Here is a 12,658-nt window from a genome sequence, read left to right as displayed (position 1 = left end):
CAAGCTCACTGAGAGCCCCAGACCAGTATACCTCCTCCACCAAACTTTAAAGTTGGCTCTATGCATTGGGGCAGGTAGCATTCTCCTGGCATCCAACAAACCCAGATTTGTCCGTTGGACTGTCAGATGGTGAAGCGTGATTCATCACTCCAGAGAACACGCTTCCACTGCTCCAAAGTCCAATGGTGGTTCGCTTTACACCACTCCAGCTGACGCTTGGCATTGCGCATGGTGATCTTAGGCTTGTGTACGGCTGCTCGGCCATGGAGAGCAATTCCATGAAGCTCCTTACGAACGTTGGTTACAGAAGCAGTTTCGAACTCGGTAGTGGGTGTTGCAACCGAGGACAGACGATTTTTACGTGCTACGAACATCAGCACTCGTCAGTCTCTTTCTGTGAGCATGTGCGGCCAACCACTTTGCGGCTAAGCCGTTGTTGCTCCTAGACGTTTCCACTTCACAATAACAGCACTTATAGTTGACCGGGGCAGCTCTAGTAGGGCAGAAATTAGACAAACTGACTTGTTGGAAAGGTGCCATCCTATGACGGTGCCACGTTTAAAGTCACTGAGCTCTTGAGCAAGGCCATTCTACAGCCAGTGTTTGTCTATGGAGATTGCATGGCAGTGTACTCAAATTGTATATACCTATCAGCAACGGTGTGGCTGAAACAGCCAAATCCACTAATTTGAAGGGGTGTCCACATACTTTTGCTTATACAGAGCATTCGGAAAGTATTCAGACCCCTTCACTTTTTACACATTGTTACGTTACAGCCTTATTCTAAAATGTATTAAATTGTTTTTTTCCCTCATCAATCTACACACAATACCCCATAATGACAAAGCAAAAACAGCTGTGTTGTAAAAAATGTATTAAAAATACATTAAAAAATATAACATTTACATCAGTATTCAGACACTTTACTTAGTACTTTGTTGAAGCACATTTGGCAGCGATTACAGCCTCGGGTCTTTTTGGGTATGTCACTACATACTTGGCACACCTGTATTTGGGGAGTTTCTCCCATTCTTCTCTGCAGATCCTCTCAAGCTCTGTCAGGTTGGATGGGGAGCGTCGCTGCACATCTATTTTCAGGTCTCTCCAGAGATGTTCGATTGGGTTCAAGTACGGACTCTGGCTGGGCCACTTAAGGACATTCAGAGACTTATCCCGAAGCCACTCCTGTGTTGTCTTGGCGGTGTGCTTTGGGTCATTGACCTTTTGGAAGGTATAACCTTCACCCCAGTCTGAGGTCTTGAGCGCTCTGGAGCAGGTTTTCATCAAGGATCGCTCAGTACTTTGTTCCACTCATCTTTCCCTTAATTCTTACCAAAGAGTTCAGTCTTGACTTCATCAGACCAAAGAATCTTGTTTCTCATGTTCTGAGAGTCCTTTAGGTAACTTTGGGGAAACTCCAAGCGGGCTGTCATGTGCTTTTTACTGAGGAGTGGCGTCCATCAGGCCACTCTACCATACAGGCATGATTGGAACTCTGGAGCTCTGTCAGAGTGACCATCGGGTTCTTGTTCACCTCCCTTGCCAAGGCCCCAATTGCTCAGTTTGGTCAGGCAGCCACCTCTAGGAAGAGTCCTGGTGTTTCCAAACTTCTTCCATTTAAGAATGATGGATGCCACTGTGTTCTTGGGTTCCTTCAAATCTGTAGAAATGTTTGGTACCCTTCCCCAGATCTGTGCCTCGACACAATCCTGTCCCGGAGCTCTATGGACAATTCCATCGAAATCATGGCTTGGTTTTTGCTCTGACATGCACTGTCAAGTGTGGGACCTTATATAGACAGGTGTGTGCCTTTCCAAATCATGTCCAATCAATTGAATTGACCACAGGTGGACTCCAATCAAGTTGTAGAGACATCTCAAGGATGATCAATGGAATCAGGATGCACCTGAGCTCAATTTCGAGTCTCATAGCAAAGGATCTGAATTATTTTGTAAATAAGGTCTGTTTTTTTTTTTTTTTTATCTAAAAACCTGTTTTTCGCTTTGACATTACTGGGTATTGTGTGTAGATTGATGAGGAAAATGTTTTATTTAATCAATTTCAGAATAAGGCTGTAACGTAACAAAGTGTGGAAAAAGTGAAGCGGTCTGAATACTTTCCGAATGCACTGTTTAGTGTACATTCAGCCTCTTACGAATTGAAGGAAATTAATGAAACACAGAGACGAAAGATACTTTATTTTGTTTATTTTTTAATTGGTAGCTTTTGGGGGGAATCCTGGCTTCCCTTGGCAACCATGAATACACGCCACTGCCTATTGGTAGATGAAAAAATATATTTCAAAAAGCAGACAATGAATATCCCTTTGAGCATGGTTTAGTTATTAATTACACTTTGGATGGTATATCAATACACCCAGTCACTACAAAGATACAGAGAGGAAAGAAACTGCTCAGGGGTTTCACCACTTTAAAACAGTTACAGAGTTGAATGGCTGTGATAGGAGAAAACTCAGGATGGATCAACAACATTGCAGTTACTCCACAATACTAACCTCATTCAAAAGAAGGAAGCCTGCACAGAATATTCCAAAACATGCATCCTGTTTGCAACAAGGCACTAAAGTAATACTGCAATAAATGTGGCAAAGCAATTCACTTTTTGTCCTGAATACAAAGTGTTATGTTTGGGGAAAGTCCAATACAACACATTACTGAGTACCACTCTCCATATTTTAAAGCATAGTGGTGGTTGCATCATGTTATGGTTATGCTTGTAATTGTTAATAAACGTAATGGAGCTAAGCACAGGCAAAAATCCTAGAAAAAAACCTGGTTGAGTCTGCTTTCCACCAGACACTGGGAGATGAATTCAGCTTTCAGCAGGACAATAACCTAAAACACAAGGCCAAATCTACACTGGAATTGCTTACCAAGAAGACAGTGAATGTTCCTGAGTGGCCGAGTTACAGTTTTGACTTAAATCTGCTTGATTATCTATGGCGAACATTGAAAATGGTTGTCGACCAAAGACCAACAACCAATTTGACAGAGCTTGAAGAATTCTGAAAAGAACAACGGGCAGATGTTGCACAATCCAGGTGTGCATAGCTCTTATCGACTTAGCCAGAAAGACTCACAGCTGTAATCGCTGCCAAAGGGGATTCTAACATGTATTGACTCAGTGGTGTGAATGAATAAATGAGACATTTCTGTATTTAATTTTCAATAATAATTTGCACCAAAAAAAAAAGATGTTTTGTCATTATGGGGTATTGTGTGTAGATAGGTGAGAGAAAAATCGATGTAATCCAATTTGAATTCAGACTGTAACAGAACAAAATCTGGAATAAGTCAAGGGGTATGAATAATTTGTGAAGCCATTGCAACTTATGAATACCTCATGAGCTCAACTGTCAAGAAAAACAAATCACATTCCTCAACAAATAAGTCCTCTATAAATATTTTGAATTGCATGAGAGGCATCAATGTATCTAGTCTAAATAGCAGCTTTTCTGTGTTGGAATGGTGTGGGTGTACCCCAACAACAGAATGGTGTGGGCGTATACCGGTCATTAAAAATATTCATGCAAGTAGACCGCTGATTTGAGATACAAGTTTGATGTGGGTTCAACCACATTATTTGGGTACGAGTTAACAGAATATGAACTTTTAAAAGTGAGATTTTCACTGGACAGTTACTTTAACTTGCTCATCAACATGCTTTTTAAAAGACAGCTTATGGTCTATCCAGATGCCCAGATATTTGTAAGCAAGAACATGATCAACATAAGCTTAAATCATTAGTCTTATTTTTTTATGCGCTCTAGAAAATGACATATACTTAGCTTTACATGTATCATGGATGGTCAGTCCTTGCATCCATAGCTCTGTCTATGAATTTGAAAGAGGTAGCATTTCTCCAGTCCCATCCCTCATCGCTTTACAAAAAAGTGGCAGGGTTTTGCTTAGTTATTATTTAAACAACAGATTTCCCCTTAAACTTCTTAAACCAGAAAGACCAAATCTACTCAAACAATCCTAAAACAAAGTAACTGCTGTAGTAAGCTTTTCAGATCCAAAAAAGGCTTATTTTCTTTCTCTGACTGAGGAAAAAATAAAAGTGGCTGGCATTAGCTTGGTTGGAGATTTCCTAATAACATGCCACAGCTATGACCAGAAATTACTTTTTTTTGTAGCAGGTTAGGAGAACTTACACAGCAGGTTACGAGAATTAATGTAGCCGGTTAGGAGAATTAGGTTAAGGTTAGGAAAAGGGTTAGGGTCAGGGAAAATGCTCTCCTAACCTGCTAAGAAAAGTAACTTACAGTCGTAGCTGTATCGAAGTGAGATTCCTTAAAAACACGCCACTTCGATTCTGATATGACCAGAAGTGACTTTTTAGTCACAGGTTATGAGAACTTATGCAGCAGGTCAGGATATGTAACGTTTCAAGTTTTATTAGCATGATTAGAAGAATTAGGTTAAGGTTAGCGAAAATGCTCTCTACCTGTTACGAAAAGTCACTTCCGGTTATAGCTGTATTTAGGGAGTCCCGTATCGAAGTGCCGTGTTTTTAGGCATCCTCACTAGCTACCACAGCCACAGTCATAAACCCTGCCCATTTCTACAATTCATCTTCTTCAGAAAAAAGAAGAAACCTGCACACTGCTCTTTATTAAGCTCTGACGAAGGCCTTGAAGCCGATACGTAAAGCTTATTAAAGAGCAGTGGTACTATCAAGAGCAGTGTGCGGGTTTCTTCTTTTTTTCATCTTATTCAACTGTTACCATGCACCTGCAACAAAGATAGCTCAGATGTGCGAGTGCCTTTTGAATGACAATTTATCTTCTTAAAATCTCATTTTAAACCGAACCCTAACCAAAAGGACGTCCAGACAGCTTGACAACCATAGGAAGCATTGGAGTCAACGTCCTCCTATAGTTCCTCCCACCAGCCTCCACTGCTACAGTTGTTGGTTCTTAAACTAACGATTTTTTTTGCCATATTAGCATTGACATGAAATCAATCAAAACACCTCAAAACAAGACATGGTATCAAGAACAGATGAAACTAGCTACTTACGATTTCCAACATTGCAGTTTCTTGTCGTTAGCTATCTGATCATCCAGAATCACTACAACACACTGACTTCTGCCCCATTGAAGCGTCCCATCGTTTTCGTGACTGGTAAACGGCCTATCGTCATTTATTCACCATCTTTGATATCTTTTAGGTCTTGATTTATTTTGTATTCGTATAGTATTGCTTTTTTACAGCAGGTGGCAGTAGTGCGCTGTCTTTGAAAACGTAGAGAAGCTGTTCGTCTTGCAGGTGCACCGCACTATGTTCTTTCTCCCATCATGCGTTGCGGTTTGACGCTCCTCAGAGGACACGGCAAGAGGTCAATTTATCAGACATTTAGCGCAGAGGTAGGCCTTCTTTCTTAGCTAATAAAATATTGTTGTTCTGTGAACTAAGATGCGCGACATTTTGAACAATCGATCTTGTGTCGTCATTAACAGTCATACAGAAGTGAATAATAGGTTTATGTGGCTGTTTGGCTAGGAGACGACTAACGTTAGCTAGCTACAGATTGCTATAAGCACACCTGTGCTAGTCTATATTTATGAGCTAGCTAACTAGTTTATTAAGAGTGAGATGGCTAACAATCTCGTCTTGCATGTTAACTAATTTAGTCAAATTACTCAACTTTCCATTTACCTCTAGTTGGATAGCGATGTCTAGTTAGCATAGCTAGTTTAGCTAGCTCTACACATTATCTGCCAAGTAGCTTGCTAGTACTTTGACATTGACTCAATGCATTGCCAATGCACTAGTACCCAGCGCCAGCTAGCTACGTCGGACGTAGAAAAGCTGTAACGTTAGGTAGTTAGTTGTATCCCTCAGTGAATAGTTTTGGGCAGTTTAGAACACTGACGAGGGATGAATTCACTGAGGTTTGCAAGTGTTTTGGGTGATTGTCGGGGTTTATTTGTATTGTTGATGTGGTGTGTCTATCGGCTGTGTCCTGTAGTACAATTTTGCTGTTTTATTGATTAATTTAATTATTCAGTTTGTTCTGAGCACCATTGCGAATGAGACCCTGGTCTAAATTGTGCTACCCTGAATAAATACATGTGAAAAAAAATAATGTCTTGTGAAAACTGGCATAAGCGCAGTTATTGCAGGCCAAGGGTAGGAGCTAGGTCATGTCTTGACTGATTAATCAGGCTGTGGTACACAATTAATTGGTGTATATACAGCATGAAACATTTGTGGACAAAATCGTATAAATGTAATTTACAAGCCAGAATGTTGAATAAAATAAAATTGAGCTTTACCGGTTGTCTGCGGTTTGTCCTGAATATTCTCAAATTTGAGTATGTTCAAATGTAATTTCATTCTAGCTTGTAAACAACATTTACATGATTTTGTACACATGTCTCAGGCTGGATATACATATTAAGTGTGTATTACAGCCTGATTAATCACACTAGGACATGTCAATTGGGTCCATGTTTAAGGAAGTAGAATTGGACTACAAGCTGCTAGCCTGATTTGAATTGCAAGTATTCCGATGTCATTTTAGGCAAGGATGATTGTGATTATGCAAATTGGTTGAGATTTGTGTTATTCAATGTTTTGATTAGTATGAGTGTTTTGCAGATTGAAATCAGTCAAAATGTCTGACCTAATTGAAGAGAAGATCAAGAACTACAGAACGGCTCCTTTTGATGCCCGGTTCCCCAACACCAACCAGACCCGAAACTGCTTCCAGAATTATCTGGGTAACAACCACCACACTCTCTACCTTGTTGTTTGCCATTCAGAGCCGTACACAGAGATGTTTAGGCCTATATGGCTCTGGTGCTGTTGTCCTTTCAAACCATAGACCTTATTCAAACTGGATATTCAAATACTTTTATACATCTCTCAGGCATCTCATACATTCACAGCCAAAGTTATTTTCTATGCTAAACCAATGTATGCTTAAATAAGGGTTTTTGAAGAATTAATCCACTTCGGCTAGGGTTGGCAGTCATATAACATGTGACAAGGGGTACTCTGTTGGTCGATTTAGGTCACGCTGTGAATAAGGTCCACAGCATTGATTATCATCCAAAACACCATGACATGGCTATCATTACATTCACCCAATATGTCTTGCAGTTACAATGATAATAGTCCCCATGTTATTGAGTCAGACCCACTGTGGGTGGTTGCCATGGCACTTGCTGAATTCAACTTGAGCTTTAACCAAAGCAGGTAATGCTATAGCCAGGTTGATGTCCGTCCGTGACAGTTCACTTATTTAAATTGTTTCACTTGCTCGAATGGCTTTTGCTGCGTTGATTCTGGTACCTGCGTGAATGCTTAGTTAACTAACCCAAATACAGAATAGTCTCTCTCTCGCTGTTTAGTTTTTTCCCTATTTGTGATTCATGTTTTGGTTTTATTTAGGCCATTTGTTAATTTACAAATGAATGTACAGTTGTGTAGCCTAGTACAATGTGAACACCTTAATTGTCAACTGACATTTACAACTGCCACTCACCATAATGAGACCTCATCTAGTCAGATTGCTATTGACTACTATTGTTATTTGAATACTTGAACGATCCTTGTGTATTAAGTGTAGAATACTGGCACTTAATGGGCTAAATGTTATGAAAATATTCCCTTGGTCAGTTCATATGCATTGACGTTATTCTACACATATGTCCCTTCTTCCGTCCAGACTTCCACAGATGTAACAAGGCTCTGTCCGACAAAGGCCAGGACGTGGCACCCTGTGACTGGTACCAGAGAGTCTACAAAAGCCTGTGTCCCTTGAGCTGGGTATGTGTCACTAGTTAAATGGTTCTCTCTGTTGAACACTAATGTATATGCACCCCTGAAGAGACTTGTATTTAAATCAGTGGTGCCAGTCATCAAGTAATGCAAGGTTAAAGGTGATGTGGCTGGTTAGTAGTTTCAAGACAAACTCCCCCTCTTCTTTTCTCAATTGTCATCTGTTATGTCATTTTGTTGTCTGCCATGGGACATTTACTGAGTTTCTCTCTCTCTTGCTCCAAGGTGGCAAAATGGGACGATCAGGTTGAAGCTGGAAGTTTCCCCGGGAAAATCTAAATGGACACACTCCATGACTTCTTCCACTGATCTCGTGTCCTTTCCCCCGACTTCCCTTATGCACATCTTAATGTCTCTGTCAAGCATTTTGATGTTTCTGTAAAAATGACTAATAAATATTTTAATGTTGTGATGATATTTGGTCATGCTGACTTTGGTGGTTTAGTGTTGGACAGTCCCATAAATTAATCCACAAGACAGGATAGGTTGGTATATTTAAAAGGTACAATATAATTTAGTAAACTAATTGCTGACATTAGGTTGGACGTACTGCCAAATTCTCTAAAACAACGGAGAGAAATGGTAGAGAAATTAACATTCAATTCTCGGCAACAGCTCTGGTGGACATTCCTGCAGTCTGCATGCCAATTGCCAAGTGTTGTGACAAAACAGCACATTTTAAAGTGGCCTTTTATTGTACCCAGCACAAGGTGCACCTGTGTAAGGATCATTCTGTTTAATCAGCTTCTTGATATGCCACACCTGTCAGGTGGATGGATTATCTTGGCAAAGGATACATGCTCAATGAACAGATTTGTGCACAACATTTTAGATTAGTTGTGCATGACATTTTATTTTTTCCAGCTCATGAAACATGGGACCAATACTTTACATGTGTTAATATTTTTGTTCAGTATACATTCAGGAATACTCAATAATGACGAGAATGTGAATAACACCCAGAGTACAATGACACCTGGTAGCCGACCAGGTCAGAGTATGTAGACTAAAATGCTGCTACAGTAGATGTAGGTCCTAGAAGTAGTCTGTATAGAAACCAACATGTGCGCAACTATGGGGGGAAAACAGCTGGGTTTGGCTTAGATTGTCATGTTAAAATAATGTGCACCATGCCAACCCAGAGATGGCGCTAGTGGGGAACCTATCTAGGATATATAAATGGGTGCGTTATGAGTTTCTGATCAGGATGTCGTTACATGTGATACCGAGTAAAGGATTATGCTTGCATTTTACCAAACTTTCCGACGTGAGTTATTCACATAACATGGTGTCAGAGAAATAAACCCAAAGCCAAGCGCTACGGAAAAGAGGATACGGTTTGTGGACAACGTAATCGTCCGATAATGGCAAACAAGTGGAAGAATTGAGCGAGGACGAAGAGACTGCAATATCTCTCAGTCAAATTCCGGTGCCAGGCGCCATGGACATGAAAGGTGATTTGTATCAAAACTGGTTGTTTTTCAGTGATCAGTGGGAGAATTTAGAAATCGTTACCGTCCTAGATAAAAATTTAAATAAAAAAAGACCCGCATGTGCGAGTGGCAATACTGCTTAGCGTTATTGGAAGAGAGTGCCATATGCTTCAGCGTTATCTAGAAATGGGGAAGAGGATAGAAAAAACCCGAAGAAGATCCTTGACGTTTTACAAAGACATTTTGAACCCACTCGTAATGAGAGTTATGAAAGATTCATTTTTAACACGTGAACAAACTCAAACAGAGACGTCTGGTCAATATGTTGTGAGGCTGCGCCTGATTCATGTGATTTCGGAGAGACGAAATGCTCAGAGACAGGCTTGTGATTGGCTGTAAAGATGAGAGCAAGTATGCTGCGCGAACCATAATTTACGCTGACCAAAGCCATAGATATATGCAGAGCAAGCGAACAGACACAGATCCGATTAAAAAAGATGACCAATGTCTCTGAACAGACAGAATCTGTCAATTATGCCACCCAGAACAAATACAGAGGCCATGTCGATAAAAAATGGAAACTTAAATAATCGGACGTAATACAATGAGGAAAAATTCAGAAGATAGGTGCATGTTCTGTGGATCAACACACGCAAGAGCCAAATGCCCACACGCAAGAGCCAAATGCCCAGCATATGGGGTTGTATGCAAATTCCGTGGGAAAAAATAACCATTTTGCTAAAGTGTGCAGACAAAGTAAGCCTGCCAAACTGCTAGAACAGGATACATGCAGTGATCAAAATGGTGACGAAGAAAAGTGGACATGCTATACATGACAGATGTCAATTCTGTTCAAAGTGGCAAAGATAAATGGTTTACAAACTTAAAGCTTGCCCAACTGACGTGTCATAACTGTGGTTATGATCCAAGCAGCACTCAAATGCCAGCTAGACAGTGGCTCAACTGTCAATATACCTGGCTACAGAGACTTTATGTAAGTGATGGAGATGCAAAGCCACAACCAAGCAAGGCAAGGCTATGGCTGTATGATGGCTCAGTTATTACACCAGTAGGGGAGAACTACAAGCCAATCATGATGAGGAAACGTGCTAAAGTTCCAAGTGGTGAAAACCTTCCAAAAGCCTCTCCTTTCAGCAGAAACATGTGAAAAGCTTAAGTTGCTACAGCTCAACCACCAACATTTTTTTATTTTATTTATTTTACCGTTATTTTACCAGGTAAGTTGACTGAGAACACGTTCTCATTTGCAGCAACGACCTGGGGAATAGTTACAGGGGAGAGGAGGGGGATGAATGAGAACGTTGTTCATCATGTCAGCACTCAAGAAAAACAAAAGGTCCCATCAGACTTGAACTCCTTGGAGGCAATACTGAAACAGTTTGAGGACGTTTTTTAAGGGATGGGAGCTCTGCCAGGTGAGCTCCACCTGGTGGTAGATGAGGCTGTTAGACCAGTTCAACAGCTTCCCCCGCCGAATCCCCATTCCACTGAAGGAAAAGATACTAAAGGCTGTTGATTCAATGGAGGAACAGGGTGTCATTACGAAGGTCACCAAAGAGTACATCCATCCTGGTAAGGGACTACTGGACATACAGAGACAAACTCACAATGCAGGAAGAGGTCGTCTACAAAGGCGATAGGGCGGTAGTGCCAGAAACTCTACGCCCGATGATTCTCTCTCGTATCCATGCAGGGCACTCGGGTCGAAGCCAGTCTCAGGAAAGCCAGATACTCAGTATTCTGGCCCAACATGACCCAACAAATGAAACATGTTGTGGCTGTGTGCAGCATATGTAATGCTAAACTACCTAAGCAGCAAAAGGAAACGCTGCACCCACATGACGTACCAGCACGTCCTTGGTCTAAAGTGGGAATGGATCTGTTCACAGTAAAGAATCTTCCTTTTCTGATTATAGTGGACTACTATTCAGATTTTTGGGAGGTGGAGAAGTTGACACAACAGCCGCTTGAATCATCGACTGTTGTAAGCAGCAGTTTAGCAGATTTGGCATACCTGACAGTGGTGGTGTTACGGATAATGGGCCCCAGTTCATGAGTCAAGACTTTGCTTTGGTTTCAAAAGCCTGGGAGTTCCATCATGTGACCTCCTCACCCTACCACAGTCAGGGTAATGGTAAGGCGGAGTCAGCAGTGAAAATAGCAAAGGCTATGCAGGAAGGCACAGATGTGTGGCAAGCCATTTTGGCGTCGGGTAAATACTCCCATAGAGGGCTTCGGCAGCAGTCCTGTGCAGAGCTTAATGTCTAGACACTCCTGCTCTCTGTTGCCAACAACTCCCAAGCTCCTCGCACCAAAGGTCATTAGGGATGTTCAGGCACACCAACGTGCACATCAGGACAAGTCAAAACATTACTATGACCAGCATGCAAAACATCTGCCTGTGATAAAACAAGTGCTCCTGTCACCTCACTCCAGGGATGCCACATGGAGTCACGGCACACGCATAGGGCAAATCAGCGCAAGGTCATGTGAAGTGGAAGTAAATGGACGAAAGTATCGAAGGAACCGGAAGGACATACGCCCAGTTCAGAAGAGCATAGGGCACAGAAGGGCTACATGGGAAGACTGTGAATATCCTCTGGATAGTGTGGGCAGGAGACAGGTAAGACCCCACCAGGGCAGTTATCTCTGCCGACCGTGCCTCCACAACTTTAGGCAGATGTGGAAGAGGAAGGAGAGGCCCTGAGGCTCCCAGAGGTGCCCAACATCCCAGAGGTGCCAGGAGAGGACCTGAGGATCCCAGAGGTGCTCAACGACCCAGGGGTGCCAGGAGAGGACCTGAGGATCCCAGAGGTGCCCAACGTCCTCCTGGCACCTCTGGGATGTGGGGCACCTCTGGGATCCTCAGGTCCTCTCCTGGCACATCTGGGACGTTGGGCACCTCTGGGATCCTCAGGTCCCAGAGGTGCCAGGAGAGGACCTGAGGATCCCAGAGGTGCTCAACGACCCAGGGGTGCCAGGAGAGGACCTGAGGATCCCAGAGGTGCCCAACGTCCTCCTGGCACCTCTGGGACGTTGGGCACCTCTGGGATCCTCAGGTCCTCTCCTGGCACCTCTGGGACCTGAGGATCCCAGAGGTGCCCAACGTCCCAGATGTGCCAGGAGAGGACCTGAGGATCCCAGAGGTGCCCAACATCCCAGAGGTGCCAGGAAAGGACCTGAGGATCCCAGAGGTGCCCAACGTCCCAGAGGTGCCAGGAGAGGACCTGAGGCTCCCAGAGGTGCCCATTATGCTAGCAATGTGACACACTTGACTAGGACAAGGTCTAACATAAGACCGCCCCTGCGGTACGGGCACTATCTCCCTTAAGAAATGGACAATATCTTTTTTTACCTTGTAAAAAACAAGGTGTTGATAATGTAAATACG

At 42.5% G+C, this 12,658-nt stretch overlaps 2 protein-coding genes across 3 annotated transcripts in view; one reads left to right on the top strand and one right to left on the bottom strand.

Moving 5' to 3' along the window:
- The window catches only part of LOC129831282 (voltage-dependent calcium channel gamma-6 subunit-like), a 64,493-nt gene extending 59,289 nt beyond the window's left edge, over nt 1-5,204 (bottom strand). For both annotated transcript variants that reach the window (XM_055894533.1, XM_055894531.1), the window contains exon 1: nt 5,046-5,204. The gene's annotated coding sequence lies outside the window, so the exon portion shown is untranslated. The remainder of the gene's footprint in view (nt 1-5,045) is intronic.
- Nucleotides 5,205-5,302: 98 nt separating this feature from the next.
- LOC129831283 (cytochrome c oxidase subunit 6B1-like) lies at nt 5,303-8,231 on the top strand. Its single transcript, XM_055894536.1, has 4 exons — nt 5,303-5,392; nt 6,630-6,751; nt 7,702-7,802; nt 8,040-8,231. Exons 2-4 carry the CDS (start codon nt 6,646-6,648, stop codon nt 8,091-8,093), a joined length of 261 nt encoding a protein of 86 aa, XP_055750511.1. The 5' UTR covers nt 5,303-5,392; nt 6,630-6,645; the 3' UTR covers nt 8,094-8,231.
- The last annotated feature ends 4,427 nt before the right edge of the window (nt 8,232-12,658 follow it).

Source organism: Salvelinus fontinalis, chromosome 32, assembly GCF_029448725.1.
Source record: "Salvelinus fontinalis isolate EN_2023a chromosome 32, ASM2944872v1, whole genome shotgun sequence".
Classification (NCBI taxonomy): domain Eukaryota; kingdom Metazoa; phylum Chordata; class Actinopteri; order Salmoniformes; family Salmonidae; genus Salvelinus; species Salvelinus fontinalis.
Note: the sequence above shows the minus strand (reverse complement) of the source record. Positions and strands in the feature narration are given on the sequence as shown.

What these genes read in the sequence shown, in the direction of transcription:
- LOC129831283 (XM_055894536.1), top strand. Translation starts at nt 6,646, where the DNA reads ATGTCTGACCTAATTGAAGAGAAGATCAAGAACTACAGAACGGCTCCT. An exon ending in CTGCTTCCAGAATTATCTGG is followed by an intron (nt 6,752 to 7,701) that starts GTAACAACCACC and finishes TCTTCCGTCCAG; the next exon opens with ACTTCCACAGATGTAACAAG. An exon ending in GCCTGTGTCCCTTGAGCTGG is followed by an intron (nt 7,803 to 8,039) that starts GTATGTGTCACT and finishes TCTTGCTCCAAG; the next exon opens with GTGGCAAAATGGGACGATCA.